The following is a 16956-nucleotide window of genomic DNA, read 5'->3' as shown; positions in this document are numbered from 1 at the left end:
TTTCACCCAACATGGACATACATTATTCCTGCTATGATTTTCTTGCTTTCTGTGTCTCTGAGCAAGTCTACCTTATAGCCCCTTGCCCAGATGATAGTACACATTCCAACAAACAGGCATCCTTCATATATTTCCTTAAAGGGATTATTACATAAAATTCCTAGTATGGTACCTGTCAAAAAACAACGACTTTATATATGTCCCCTTCCTACTTCAACCTTTCCCCTTTTTCCGTATTCTTTTAAGACATACCTATGTTTAAACTACCTCAGATTTCAAAAACACAAATATTGTATTTTCAAAATAGTTAAAATCCCACATTTACACTTCAATACTAGCACTGATACACCATGTATTATTTGCCAAGCTCTCTCTTTCTACACACACACACACACACACGCACACACCCCACAGACACTTATTTAATCTCAAACAACTCTGAAATGTACGTACTATTATTATCCCCATTTCATAGATAAGTCAAAGCACAGAGCAATTAAGAAACCTGTCCAAGACTACAACACTAATAAGTGTCATAGCCGTGATCTAGACAGCTCCTGCATATTATTTCAAATGCTTCACCCAAACCGTACAATGAAATTATTGGCAATAAGGGATACTCTTTCACACCTATAAAACAAAAGCAATGTTGCTTTAAACCATGAATTTAAAATCCTAAATCGTCGGAGGAAGCTCTGAATTTCTCCTAACTCCCTGGAAAAGTTTGAACTGGATTTTTTGTGTGTGTGTGTGTGAGGAAGATCAGCCCTGAGCTAACATCCATCCCAATCCTTCTCTTTTTGCTGAGGAAGACTGGCCCTGGGCTAACATCCGTGCCCGTCTTCCTCCACTTTATATGGGACGCCGCCACAGCATGGCCTGACAAGCGGTGCATCAGTGTGCGCCCGGGATCCAAACCCGGGCCGCCAGCAGCAGAGCGTGCGCACTTAACTGCTACGCCATGGGGCCGGCCCTTAACTGGATTTTTAAATAACAGAAATGTACACACAGTCACAGGGCAATACTACTTAAAAAATACTTTGTTGAGACATCTATTCTTAAGCAATGGATACCCATATTTATTCATTCATATGCTTTAAAACTAAAAATTCAAATCAATAGCTCCATTGACGGAATAGGTGTTCACAATTTATACCGAGTATGATTTCTAATTATATTCTCTATTTTTTTCTCATTAGCTTAGAACACCCAGTCACCAACATGCTCTTCATTCCATTTCTTTGCCACTCAGTCATTCTTTTATTCATTCCTGTAGCAAATACTTTTAGTCTATGCCAGGTATTCAACAAATATTTATTGAGTATCTACTATGTTAGGTATATAAATAGGCGGGAGAGACATTATGTAACTTATAAGGAAAACTGTTTCCATAAATATACCGGTTACGGAGTATTGCAGCAACTGATTCCCCTCTATGCAGATGATCCATCACCTCTTGAAGCTGGATAATGACCTGTTCAGGAAGAAAAGAAGTCAGTGTTTACTATGAAAATCAATACTACAATTTTCAAATTATGCTACCTTTGTAAAATTTTATACATTTTGTGATAGAAAGTCAAAATGTATGTCCATGCACCTAATGTCCATATTATAGCTTATGAAAATTAAGAAAATTAAGAAACAATCTGCAATAGTCAAAATATCTAGAAAATTCGATACTGAATCATTAAATAGTAATGACTAAATTTTATAAGAAATCATTAGCTAACAGTTATCCATGGAAAAACAACCAAGTATACAGGAAGTTGGATTAAATGGAGAGTCAGGAGACCTGAGGAGTTTGTGTGAAGTTGGGTTAGACAAGAGAAGTTAGATGCGAAGAGTTGAGGCAAACTTTTGTCAGTTAGATACAGAGACAGTACTAAATCCCATGTTACCAAGAGGACTCGAGAAGCCCATAAGCAGGGCCCACAGTTTTACAAGTGGTTGTTCAAAATTAAGGCTAGAAGGTATTTTGAAATCTTAAAGATATAAAAATAGGTAGTGGGGGTAGGAGTATTGTTTTCTTGATCTGGACTGAATTTTTGTTTTGGTTGTTGTTTTTTATGGGGAAAAAAACAGGTGAGGTTGTAGTAAACTGAACTCTATCTAATATATATGTTTTTAGTAATGTGAATGCTTTGAATTGGAGATGTAGAGGATATTTAATGTACTCTATTAATTTAAAATGTATTAGAAAGCAAAAAGGTTTATTTTATTTAAATGCTTCTTGTTAATAAAATCAATTTATTGCATTGGGAAGATAAAAATGTATAGTATGCAACTTAGTTTGTTCATAAAATTATATTTGTTATAAAATGATGTGAAGACCTAAAATAATTGAGCTAGAGAAAAAAAATTTTTCTTCATTGTTACCTGCCCACTTCCTGCCCTTTAATTTAGGGACAAAAGCAAAAGAAGTAGAAGGGGGAAAAGTACTCTATTTCTTGGGTCTTCATAACTCTGAAAAACAAATCAAATGACAATATAGCATTTATATTTATTTGTACAAACCTACTTTTCTGCTTATAATCCTGTTATTACAAGTAAAGAAATTGAGTAGCCTAAACGAAATAAAAATTTCTTAAGCAAATTTCTCAAGATCAACTGACCTTTGACTTAACTTTTCTAAAAATGTTTAAGTGTTAAGAGAACTGGTTTTAAGATGTTGAGAAATTTTAATTTTGTTTAGGCTATGCAATTTCTTAGAAGACGTGCCAAGAGAAAAACAACTATATCTAGATTACTATTAGGAATCTGGGAATGTGAAAATCAATAATTCATGCCCCTTTTTACCAACTGCATCTAGGGTAGAACATTTAGGCCCCAAAATTAGGTATGCAAACTTCCACTTAATCCCATTGTTGGGATTATCCATCTGCTGCACCTGGGTCTCTTGAGTCTGGGGCTCTCCTATTCAAATTCTCCAGATAATAAACCTCTGGTCTCAAGTAGCAGAGAGTGGGTGATGGGACATGGGGCTCGGGCCACTTGTCATAAAGACTTTCAGGGAACAGCTCATGTTTTCAATCTCATGACTCATTACTGCCTTCCACAGACCAGGTGCCTCCAAGTCTTGAATTAGGAGTTCTATGGCAAGAATTGGTTTCTCTAGAAAGTTCAGGTAGGGGGACGTATTTAAGTTGTAACTTCCTTTGTTCTAAGTAAAACATTAGTTTCAACCTTCCATCTGTCAGTGTTTCCACTTTTTTTTTTTGTAGAGAAAGATCAGCCATGAGCTAGTATCTGTTGCCAGTCTTCCTTTTTTTTTTTTCCTTCCCCAAAGCCCCAGTGCATGGTTGTATATTCTACTTGTAAGTCCTTCTAGTTCTTCTGTCTGACCCATGGCCACAGCATGGCAACTGACAGACGGGTGGTGTGGTTCCATGACTGGGAAACGAACCTGGGTCGCTGAAGCAGTGAGCGCCGAACTTAAACCACTAGGCCATGAGGGCTGGCTCTGAATTTTTCCATTTCTTTACTCTCATTTAAAGGGAATTAGGAATGGAGAGCAGTAAATGTATGAAATTAATTTACACAGGATTTAACTAAAACCAACTGTTTTTAATTGCGGAATTTGTATATCAAGTATATGTATTAGAAAATTAATGCTGCCTGCAATGTGGGGGGTGGATCAGAGAGATCAGAAATAAGAGACTGGTAAGAAACTACTTCCATACTCAAGGCATGAAATATAAGGGCACAGATAAGGGCTATAGGGATAGCCAGGGAGAACTAGGACTTATGACTGACAGATCACTGACAGAGATTAAAGGGATAAGGAGACATCAAAGACAAAATCTATTTAGGTAATGTGAAATGGTGATGATATCAAGTGAGGTAGGGTATAAAGAAGGAAAAATATTGAAAACAAGGAGAACAATAGTTTGATATAGACATATTGAAGTAACCTAGGGCACACCATATAGTATCTAATAGAAAATTGAAAATAAAGATCTAGATTTCGGTTGGAACTAGAAATGAAAATATAGGAATATTTAGCCAGTCAAGTAATTGCTGAAGTGATAAGACTGGGAAAATTACTCAGGAGTGTATTTGCCAGGAGAAGGTGGAATTCAAAGAACACTGTTGTGCAAGAAACAGAGGAAGACAAGCCAGCAAAGAGACAATAAGTAGGAGGGAAACGAATAGAATTGTGAGATAAAATCTAAGGAAGAAGGGCGGTTCAGAAGAGTGGTTGGAGGGTATTCAACTGTTTCAAGTTCGGCTCACACCAAGTAAGATACAGCTAATTGCTTTGACAGCTATAAAGTCAGTGATGACTTTTTTTGTAGGGTAATTTCATTATGGGTGGGGAGAACCACACAGCAGCAGTTTGAAAAATAAAACAAAAATAAATTCTTTCAAGGAACTCAAATATATCAGGGAATTATTCTATGGTAAAGGCAGCCTTCAAATGAGTAAGAGAAAAACAGATGATTAAATGATTGGGGGACAATCAGGTGGCCATTTAGAAAATAAATGAGTACACTACTCCACTTCATATACTAAATAAATTCCAGAAAGATCAAAGATTTAAAGATAAAAAATGAAGCTTTGAAATAGTACCAAAAAAATCCAAGTGAAATTATTTATAATCATGCAATGGCGAAGGTAAGCAGGACCCAAAAACCAGGAACCATAAAGGAAAAAACAGTTAAATCTGATTATAGAAAAAAATTAGAACTCTGTACCTTAAAATTATCAAAGTCAAATGGCAGTTGATAAACTAGGAAAAAAATATTCACAATACACATGACAGACAACAAAGGGTTAATGATTTTTAACTTACACACACACACAATTAATCAATAAAACACTACAGTAGAAGTGAGCAAATAATATAAACAGAAAATCTACATAAAAGAAATACAAATCATTAATAAATAAATGCAATTTAAAATGAGGCAGTGTCCACTATAAAATTCATATACACACATGCACACACCAATGAAGTCTGTTTATATTTTTTCTTGGTGAGACGGAATATGGTTTGGTGGAGGGAGGTGGATGTTCACTTTCCATTCTACACTTTTCTGTACAATTTATTTCAAAATAAAAAAAATAATGAGGATCCAGCAAAAGCCATAAGAAGGAGTGGCTATGAGGCAGGAGGAAGACCAGGAAGGTGTAGTAACTGAGAAGGTAAAATCAAGTGTTATATGCAGAGAGGAGTCATCAAGTGTGTCAGATAACCTGAGAGGTTACGAGAAGAATTCAGAAACGATAACTCGGTGTGGTAACATGGAGGTCACTGGACACCTTGGTAAGAGTGGTTTATATGGAATGCTGGAGAAAAAGGCTGATTAGTGTGGGTTCCAGAGAGAATGAAGAAAGAGAAAACAAGTACACACAACTCTTATGAAGAGCTGGGCTTTAATGAGTAGAGAAACCGGTGGTAGTTGGAGGGGGATATAGGGTAAAACTAGATAACGTTTTGTTTTATTTTGTTTTCATAAGAGGAGATACTAGAGCAGGTAAATCTGAAAAGCATGATGTTAAACAAAAATGTAAACTGAAGAAATACAATACTACGTAATAAATTTCAAAAGCACATAAGACAATACCATATATATATGTATACACACACACAAACATATGTAGAAAAAGCATAAAAATACTCATGGGAATGATAAACACCAACTTTGGGAGAGAGCTACCTCAGGACAGGAGGGGAGAGTAATACAATTGGGGAGGATCTGAAACAAAAAAGGCAAAATGTTAAGGTACTACACAGTAAGTGGTGGTCAGATGAATGTTTTTATACTGGTCTCTGTACTTTTCTGTATGTTTGAAATATTTAATTGAAAAAAGAAGATACTAGGGCCGGCCCTGTGGCTTGGTGGTTAAGTGCGCGCGCTGCGATGCTGGCGGCCTGGGTTCGGATCCCGGGTGCGCATCGAGGCACCACTTCTCCGTTCATCCTGAGGCCGAGTCCCACATACAGCAACTAGAAGGATGTGCAGCTACGACACACAACTATCCACTGGGGCTTTGGGGGGAAAAAATAAAATAAACAAAATCTTAAAAAAAAAAAAAAAGAAAAGAAAAAAGAAGATACTACGTTATCTCTGCCCTAAAGTAGGGACTATGTAGATGAGCAGACAAGACATGACATATAAAGGTCAGGATAAAAAAAAATAAGAATGTTTTCAAATATTAAGAAAAAAGACAGGGCCAACCCCGTGGCTTAGCGGTTAAGTGCACGCGCTCCGCTACTGGCGGCCCGGGGTTCGGATCCTAGGCGCGCACCGACGCACCGCTTCTCCGGCCATGATGAGGCTGCATCGCACATGCAGCAACTAGACGCATGTGCAACTATGACATATAACTATCTACTGGGGCTTGGGGGGAAACAAAAAAAAAAAAAAGGAGGAGGATTGGCAATAGATGTTAGCTCACAGCCAATCTTCCTCAGCAAAAAGAGGAGGATTAGCATGGATGTTAGCTCAGGGCTGATCTTCCTCACAAAAAAAAATAAAATAAAATAAAATAAGAAAAAAGACAGGACAAAAATATAACCGGACATGCATTATAATTAAAAAGACACACTTCTCCACAGCCATGACACTCTCATGAATAAAAGGGAAACTAATGATTACTCAGAGCACATACCTGACAAAGCCCTAATTGTGGTTTTGCCCTTAAAATATTCTACTTAGCTCACCAGAAATAAAAACGACAAGACTGTTTCTGACAGTTGAGATGTCTTGAATAACTTCAACCAATTTTATTCTTCAGAATTTATTTTAATTTACAAATCTAATATTTCTCAACCACCTATCATATAGTTAGATAATATTTCAAATAGACATTCCAGTTGATGACTTAGCATTTAATTAAACTCCACTGTCTCATGCTTTCCTACCCTGTCCAAGAACCAACAGCTTTAAAAATAATGAGATTTGAGAGATGCCTTACCAATTTCACACCATGTAAGTTAAGCCCTACTTATGAACTAAACTGATGTTACATAAAAGAAATTTTAAGAGTTTCTATAATAGTCTGTCTTCAAATAAAATTTTGATAAGTACCGTGATAAGAAAAGAAAGCTCACAGAAAAGATCTGTGAAAAGTACTAAACACTACAAAATCAAAAAACTGCAAAGTACAGAAAAATTGTACATAATTGCACTTCTCTAAATCAAGTTATACATAGCAGCATGACTAAAAATTCAAAATAATCTTGAAATTGCAAAATTTGGAGTTTAAGAAACAGAATTGTATTCTCTGGGAAATAGTTTGTTATACGAAAGTTAATTTTTTAAAATGTCACAGAGTGTCAGACTACTGAATCATTCATCTTTCACACACGACAGACACCACACTCCCCTCCCGCCTGTGGCACTGAAGAGGTCCTACCCTAAAACACTTGAACAGCAGATGTCGAGCTGGGTGGTGATTTTTTCCTAGAGTAAATCTAAAACTGGCTAGGACTATGTGGTATGTTCCCACATATGCACCCCTAACAAAATGTGCAATGCTATAAACGATACGGGTTGCATTGTCCTAAAGGTTGCAGCTACAGCTGATTCAGAATACACCTTTTATGTAAGTGATCAGCCTGCCTGGTTGCCTCCTAACCAGCATTTTGTGCTACAACTAGGGAGTCCAGAGAGATATGGTAACAGCTACTTCTAGATCTAAACTCCTACCAAAAAGACTGGATCACCATGTTCCACAAGATGCTCCCTTTCACTGGTCACATGCCCGAGTGGCTGACACACGACACACTCTTCTCAACAATTTCAGTTTTCGTGCTATAGTCACTGAGGCAATCTGCCCATGTCACCACCATATGGTCACTATCATCTTGCTCTCTATTACTACAGGTATCCACCATTCACCATGCAGTTCCACTGCTTTTTGCAATAATACCACTCCTTCCTTCTTCGATATGATCTCTTGGTAGTCCCTCCTTTTTCATGTTGTCACTCATAACAGGCTTTAGGAATGCCTTTGTCATATACTGTTTACTAATGGCATCATTTGTTGTATCACTGCCATTGGCCTTTTTTACCAATGTCAAAGTTATTACCCTTGTATTAATGCAAATCTACCTGATTTCCTAATTGTTGCTGTCCTCTCATAACAAGGGCTAAACTTCATCTAACAAACATTTACTGTGTCAATTGCCAACCTTAGCTGTCTTCATTTCTTGCAATTTTATAATGTTTACAACTCTTATCTACAGAAGTGACACTGTAGTATGTCTCACTTTGAATCATACCTCCCTTTGCCACCCACCAAAATCCTTCACCTAAATTATATACCCGATCTCACTCCATCTTGCTCTCTTGGAGGTGGTTTTCCCCCATTCACCTGGTTAAGGAATAGTGCACTTCTCATCATTCCCCTCCCCAGTCTTACTCTCAGAAGTTAGCAATTTGTCTCAGCCTCTTCAGTCAACGTCCATTCTACATAATCCACTGAGCTGTTACACATACACAAAACAAGAAAAAAGAAGTGAGAAATGAAAACATGGGTAAGAAAAAATAAAAATTATTATTTACATCAGTGGTCCTTAAACTTGAGTATGTATCAGAATCCTCTAGAAAGATTGCTGGGCCCCACCCCCAGAGCTACTCATTCAGTTGGTGTGGGATGGTTACAGAAAATTTGCTTTTCTAACAAGTTCACAAAGGATGTGGCTGCTGCTAGATCACCGATGACACTTTAAAAACTAATGATTTACAGATAACATGAGAGTTTTTATAGAAAATCCAGAAGAATCAACTGGAAAACTAACATAGTAAGATGCCCACTGCAGGAATATCAGCTCCACGAAGATACAGATGTCTTCTATTCCAAGAAAAATTGCAAAATACCTAGGAATAAGCTTAAAAAGAAATGTAAAAGACTTATAAAAAATAAAATTTTACTGAAGTTCATAAAATAATAAAGGACATGAATAAATGGACACACACACACACAATATTGCAGGATAGAAAAACTCAAAATCATAAAGACGCAAATTTCCTTTAAAATTCACATAGCAATTCAACGCAACGCCAATCAAATTAGCAAAGGGTCAGAATTCTTTTGTGGAGGTGGTGGACAGTTCACATGTTGAATCTATATTTCGTCAGGAAAAGTGAACGCATAAAAATTGCCCAAAAATCTTTAAAAAAGAAAAATAAGGGGTGAGGCAACTTTTCCCAATAGATATTAAAATGTACTATAAAGATACAGTAACTATAACAGTGTGGTACTAGTATGGGAATAGACAGAGGGATCAATAGGACAGAATTCAAAAATAGATCCAAATGAATATGGCTATTAACTATATGGTGAATGTGGTAGTTGCAGTCAGGCAAACAAGATAAACTTCTCAATAAATAGATTTAGGGAAACTGCCTATGTCAGGGGGAAAAATTGAAATTCTATCTACACGATACATATACATCCCAGATGGATTAAATATCTAAATATGAAAAAATTAAACTGGGGCCGGCCCCATGGCTTAGTGGTTAAGTGCACACACTCCGCTGCTGGCGGCCCGGGTTCGGATCCCGGGCGCACACCAACGCACTGCTTCTCCGGCCATGCTGAGGCCGCGTCCCACATACAGCAACTAGAAGGATGTGCAACTATGACATACAACTATCTACTGGGGCTTTGGGGGAAAAAAAAGGAGGAGGATTGGCAATAGATGTTAGCTCAGAGCCGGTCTTCCTCAGCAAAAAGAGGAGGATTAGCACGATGTTAGCTCAGGGCTGATCTTCCTCACAAAAAAAAAAAAAGAAGAAAAAAAATTAAATTGTACAAGTAGTAGAAGATAAAGGAGAATATATTTTTAATGAGGCATAAGTAAAATCTTCCTAAGGGCCAACACAAAACTCAGAAGCCACAAAGAAAATGAAAATGGTTTGTAAGTTTGTTAGTGAAAAACAAAAGTTACAATCCCATGTGGTACAACACACCATAAACATACTTTAAAAATGAGGGGAGGGGCAGTGGAGAAGGAAACCTGCAACACATATAACAGGCAAAAGTGTAATGTTCATAATACTACATAAAGTGTTTCCAAAAAAATCAATACCAAAGGTGAGCAACCCAGTGGGCAAGTATTTGAACAAGCCTTTCACAGAAGAATAACAACAAAGACAATAAGCATAATAAAAGATGTTCAACCTCAATTTGTGTGTAGGGGAGGTGAAACTGAGAAAATCCACAGCCATGTCAAAGACACATTAGTAGCACACCTTATGGTTCTTTTCCACGTTTTCACCTTCAAAAGATAATAAGACACCTTTCGGGTCCTCCTTACCATGCAGAACCCTCTATCTCCACTAAAAATTACAATCAAGAAAAAGACAATGTAATATACAGCCTGGTGACTATAGTTAATAATACTGTATTGCATATTTGAAAGTTGCTAAGAAAGTAGATCTTAAAAGTTCTCATCATAAGAAAAAGAAAAATTATAACTATATATGGTGATAGATGTTAACTAGACTTATTGTGGTGACCATTTCGCAATATACACAAATATCAAATCATTATGTGCTACACCTGAAACTTATATAATGTTATATGTCAATTATACATCAATAAAAAAAAAGACAAAGAAAAAGGCTCACAAAAATTTTTTAAATGCAACCTATACAGAAATACAGGGAAGATAAAAAATTATTGTGCATTTTCCTGGGGAAGGAAATTAAGTGGGCTCATCTATTAAAGCTTCCAATTTGGGGTGAGTTTAAGCAAGCAGGCGAAAGTTGTTATTTTTTTCCCCATCTCTATTCTAGCATGCCATAATTCAATTTGCCCTCCATGTTCCAAAGGGTAAAATTCTTAAGTGGCTTTATATTACAGTAATCACCTTACCAGAAAGCTGTTTATCCAAGAAAAATGAGATTCACAAGGCATCTTAAAACAAAAATGCTTCTATCTCCAGTATAATGGAATAATCAAGTTCCAAGTGACTCTTGAAAAATCTAGATGCAATGCAGAGTTTTTATTACGTTATATTTTTCTAGTATTATAAAAGTAAAGATTGAATCATTTATTGTCTTTGCACAAGAGGCCTTTAAATTGAAGGATTCTGGTTTTCGAATAAATCTATAGCTAAAATCTGAAGTTCATGCTCTAAATACTAAGCAACATCTAAACAGTAGTAAAAAGAAATAAAAGTATTTCTTTCCCATGGATAAATTCAGTATGGCTATTCTTTAAAAAGTATTAATCATTCCCCAAAATAACTTAGGTCTATAGAAGATGCTTATCCTTTGACTATATTTTGGACAAAATTTTTATGAGAAAATTTTGAAAAATTTACACAGATGAGACTTTTTAAAGTCTGTTCATTTATATATAATATATAAATATTATATAAATATATTACATGAATATTATATATAATGTACTATATATTATATAAATATTATATATATAATACTTGTTATTCTGACCAAGAAAAATGGATTGAGTTCTACCCACATGATCAGCTATTTATATTGAATTAAGAACCCTCTTTAATTAAGATCCACTGTAATTTATATACCACAATCAATCTTAGAAAAAACTGTGAGTATTTAATTGTAATCTGCCTTCTTAAAGATTTATATTCTTCAACATTAAAAAGACAAAGAAATTCCTTTTAAAAAGATATAATACTGTTTAACACCCCATTTAGTCATAATCAACATGAGTCAATTAAATGAAAAACAACAATTAAAAACCTGGTCTGATCACAAATAGTGCAATCCATTTACTAGACTTTTAGTAAGTGACTTTCAAATATGGTAAAAACTGTTAGGTGGCAATTCACTAATCAGAACTCCATAGAAAGCCAACATTCCAGACAAAAAGTTTTCTAACATAAATCTCCACTTTACTAATTAGAGATTCAAGGAAGTACAGCATGCAGGTCTGGATAAAGATAACAGTTTTTCTGGGTCCATAACAGATAAGTTTAGCAAATTTAACAAAATGAAAGAAGGGAGGAAGGGAAGTGCAGGTAGCTCTATCTTATATACAATCTTTCATATCCACAGAAGTTATATTATGGGATATATTCAGACTGGTAGTTCACTGATGAATCAAAAAAGTTAAAGTACAAATCATTTGTGATTTCCCTTTATCATTTGACCTAGAGCCAAGGCTTTTTCTTTGTACGTAGGCCTGCTAATTGGATCTTGGCATCTTATTTCATAAATTAACCTCACCATCACAATGAATGCATGAACTATGATTTATAGATTTGTTTTCCTTAAAACAAAAAGAGAACATAAAGCCACTTGCACAGCAATATGAATTCAAAATCCTTAGGAGTTTTTACAATCTCCCCCAATCTTTTAAGACTGCGGATCCAGGACTGAGGTGAATTGAGTGAGACCTCAGGTTCAAAATTTTAAGGGGGTGCCCAAAACTCAGTAATAGAGATAAATGCTAATTTAATGCAATTTAAGAAAAAAAAAGCAACCCACAACTAACATTATACTTAATGATGAAAGATTGGATGCTTCCCTTCTAAGATCAGGAACAAGACAAGGATATCTGCTGTGGGATATCTGCTCTCACCACTTCTGTTCAACAATGTGTTAGAAGTGGTAGCCAGGGCAATTAGTTAAGGAAAAGAAATAAAAGGCATTCAGGTAGGAAAGGAGGCAATAAAACTATCTCTGTTAGCCATGAGCTTGCATATAAAAAATCCTAAGGAATCAAGTAAAAGACTATTAGAATTTATAAATGAGTTCAGCAAGATTGTAGGATACAAGATCAGTATACAAAAATCAATTGCACTTATATACATTTGCAATACACAATATGAAAATAGAATTAAGAAAACAATTCCATTAATAATAGCAAGAAAAAGAATAAAACACTTTGGAATAAATTTAACAAAAGAACTACAAACATATTCTGAAATCTAAAAAACATTGCTGAAAAAAATTGAATAAGATGTAAATAAATGGAAAAGCGTCTCATGTTCATGGATTGACTTAATACCATTAAGATGGCAATGCTCCCCAAACTGATCTGCATAATTCCTATCAGAATCCTAACTGACTTCTTTGTAGAAACTGTCTAGCTGATTCTAAAATTCATATGGAATTGTAAGTGACCCAGAATAGCCAAAACAATCTCGAAAAAAAAGAACAAAGTGGGAAGACTCACACTCCCTAATTTCAAAACTTACTATAAAGCAATGGTAATCAAAACAGTGTGATGCTGGCCCAAGAACAGACAAATAGATCAATGAAATAGAATTGACAGTCCAGAAATAAAGCCATGTTTCTATGGTCAGCTGATTTTCGACAAGGGTGCCAAGATCATTCAATAGGGAAAGGACAGTCTCTTCAAAAAGTGGTACTGGGCACAGCTGGATGGGCACAGCTGGATAACCACATGCAAGAGAATGAAGTTGTACCCTTAATTCATACCATACACAAAAATTAACTAAAATGGATCAAAAACCTAAATGTTAGAGCTAAAACTATAAAATTCTTAGAAGAAAATATAGAGGCAGATCATTATGTCCTTGGATTTGGCAAAGGATTCTTAAATATGACACCAAAGCACAAACAACAAAAGAAAATATAGATAATTTGGACTTCATCAAAATTAAAAACTCTTGTGTACCAAAGGACATTATCAAGAAAAGTGAAAAGACACCCTACAGAATGGGAGAAAATATTTGCAAATCATATATCTGACAAGTGATTATTATCCAGAACTCCAACTCAACAACAAAAAAAACTAAATTAAAAAATGAACAAAGAACTTGAATAGATATTTCTCAAAAAAAGACATACAAATGACCAATAAGCACATGAAAAGATGCTCAATATCACTAATCATTAGCAAAATGCAAATCAAATCCTCATTGAGATACTACTTCACACTCATTAGGATGATTATTATCAAAAACAAAACAAAACCAGATAATAATGAATTGGTGAGGATATGGAGAAATTAGAACCCTTGTGCACTGTTGGTGGGAATGTAAAATGGTGCAGCTACTGTGGAATACTTTGGCACTTCCTCGATAAGTTGAACATAGAATTATAATATGACTCACACAGCCACTCCTAGAAATATACCCAAAAGATTTGACAACCGGTGATCAAAGAAAAACTTATACACGTATGTTCATAGCAGCACTATTCACAATAGCCAAAAATTGTAGATAACCCTAATGTGCATCAATGGATGAATGAATAAACAAAATGTGTTATATCCATACGATGGAAATCATTCAGCCATAAAAAGTAACAAAGTTGCAGATTCATGCTACAACATAGATGACCATTGAAAACATTACACCATTGAAAACATTACACTAACTGAAAGAAGCCAGTAAAAAAAAAGTAACATATTGTATGACTACATTCATATGGAATGTCCACAATAGGGAAATCTATAGAGACAGGAAGTAGATTAGTGGTTGCTTAGGGCTGGAGTAGATGGGGGCTAGGGAGGTTTATCTAAAGGGCAGGGGGTTTATTTTTCTGGTGATAAAAACATACCAAAATTGACTGTGGTAATAGTTGCACATATCTGTGGATAAACTAAAAATTATGGAATTGCACATTTCAAATGGACAAATCCTTTGGTACGTGAATTAAATCTCAATAAACTTGTCTTAAAAAAATCTAAATGCAGAAAACCCATGGTGAGCAAAATATCAGTATTTTAAATAAAGACGGCATCAATATTACTGATTTTTCCTATTGCCTCAAGCTCCAGTATGGCTCAGCAGGGCACTGCAGCTATCTCACACATACCCAGTGACAGCTTTTTAAATTTTAAGTATTTAAACAGATTCTTGAACTTTCAGGAGTCATCCCAATACATTCAACTTTGTTCTCCTGGAAACAGCTCTCTTTTCACACTCACGTTTGATTGACAAATGTAACACTTAAATAATGTAATCACAGTAACTAGTACAAATGACATAAAGAGGTTTGGTATCATACCACTGACTCATGACACCATGGGCAGTGCTAGCAAAACTGGAGGAACAACTAGAGGAGAGACCCCTAGTCAAGAGAATTCAGTGTGTCACGGCATCAATTAACATGACAAAAACTATTGACTTGTTAAATGGGGCTTCCCATGTACTTGGTTTGGCTTATGGTTGCCAGGTAAAACACAAGAAATCCAATTAAATTTCAGACAAACGGTGAATAAATTTTTACTATACGGATGTCCCCAATATTGCATGGAACTTCCTGTACTAAAAAAATTAGTTGCTGTTTATCTGAAATTCGAATTTAACTGGGCAATCTGTATTTTTATTTGCTAAACCTGGCAACTCTAGTTCGAGGAAATAATCTAGTAGGGCAAACCACGGGGACCAAAAATGGCCAGTGAGGGTGGCTGAGGATTTGGGAGTCTGCCCCATGAACTGCAGGAATTCATGAATTCCTTAATAAGAGTGAAGAAAGAAAGATCACTTGGAAAAACAAGAATTCACTTTGCTAAATATTTTTATTACATCGCATTTCCAACCACTACTTCATCTACCCCCAATAGACTAGAAAACAAAACTTTTACGATTCTTTACATATTTACATACGGAAACACACATAAAAAATTTTCTAATATTTCCAATTAAAATATTTCTCCCTTCTTTCCTAAATTTCATATTAATAACAACAAAAGGCAGGGTTACGGATTTGGTTTGGGTTAGTATTTAAAACAGGAAGAAAAACGTTCAATTGCAGTGTCCAGAACACCAACGCTTTCATTTAGAACTTCCTTCTCCATTCAAAGTTCAGGACTCATACTTGAAAGGCTCCTTTTCTCCAGACTACAGGAAGATGGCCAGCAGTCCAGCTGAGAAACCTAGAGCCCCGGCACAGAGGCCCAACCTCCATAACCAACCTGAGCAAGAGTTCAGAGGCAGTTGCATTTAATCCTCTGCTTTATCAAGAACAAAAAATAATTTGCTTAAAAAAGCTTTAACCAAAGTGGTTAGAAATTATGAGAGAGAAAAAAGTTGGTAAGAGGAAAAACGGAAAAAAAGGTACCTTTTAAAATTTTCTTCTCACAACATGTATGAGAAAGGGGAAATACAGCAAGGGGCAACATAAATATGTTGTCTTTAATAAGGTCAGGTTAGTCTTAGATTTCTGCTATCTACTGTTAAGCCTAAGTAATCTTCATGACATCTCACTGAAGCAGAGAGGTGCAAGCTATAGCCAATAACAAATGAGGGAATTGAATAAAACCCATGAGCAAATCATCTGCTATCACAATAACCTACATCCTGATAAAAAGGCCAATCATATAGGCATTAACTCACTACCCAGCATTTCACATTTCCATTCCCAGATTGCACAAGATTTCCTTAAGTTTCAATTAAGGTAGAAATTCTCTTAAGATATTATTATACACACAAGGATATTCATTGCAGCACTATTTGCAAAGGCAGAAACAGACCAAATATCCATCACTTTGGGACTGGTTGAATAAACTACAATACATTTAAACAACAAAGTACTAAGCAGCTGTGGAACAGAATGAGGAATATCCCCATGTATCACTGCAGGGTTACCTCCAGAATATATTCTTAGGCGGAAAAAAAAAACTCATAGTGTGTATAGTGTGCTATTGTTTGTCTAAGAAGGGAGGAGGGATTGTTTGTCTAAGAAGGGAGGAGGGATGGTTATCTATATAAGATGGAGAGAAAGGTAATAGTTGGACTTCTTTGAATATGTCTTCCTTTGTAGATTTGACTTTTGAACTGTGTAAATATTATAACTAATTCAAAAACAAAACTAAATTTAAAAACCAAAATTAAAAATCAAAAGTAAAATTAAATACCCCCAACTGTGTATCCTGTTGGTGGTATGACTGCACAAAAAGGAATTATATTTCAAGTGACTTTAAAATACAATTTAACTGTAGATTTCTAGTGGGATATTCCTTAAGGACAAAAAGATCTGCCCACAAGAGCAAGTGTGCACAGGTACACACACACACTCTCTCTAAATTGCTTCTCCA

At 35.5% G+C, this 16956-nt stretch overlaps 1 protein-coding gene across 3 annotated transcripts in view; it reads right to left on the bottom strand.

Moving 5' to 3' along the window:
- KLHL13 (kelch like family member 13) overlaps positions 1 to 16956 on the bottom strand; it is a 132683-nt gene that overhangs the window by 106892 nt on the left and 8835 nt on the right. For all 3 annotated transcript variants that reach the window (XM_087427530.1, XM_087427529.1, XM_004442249.2), the window contains one exon: positions 1401 to 1474. Coding sequence is in view for 2 of the 3 variants with exons in the window: in XM_087427529.1 (XP_087283655.1) it covers positions 1401 to 1450 (50 nt within the window). In the remaining variant the exon portion in view is untranslated. Of the gene's footprint in view, positions 1 to 1400; positions 1475 to 16956 lie in introns of those variants that run through there.

This window comes from Ceratotherium simum, chromosome X (genome assembly GCF_057802395.1).
Source record: "Ceratotherium simum simum isolate JZ-2026a chromosome X, ASM5780239v1, whole genome shotgun sequence".
Classification (NCBI taxonomy): domain Eukaryota; kingdom Metazoa; phylum Chordata; class Mammalia; order Perissodactyla; family Rhinocerotidae; genus Ceratotherium; species Ceratotherium simum.
Note: the sequence above shows the minus strand (reverse complement) of the source record. Positions and strands in the feature narration are given on the sequence as shown.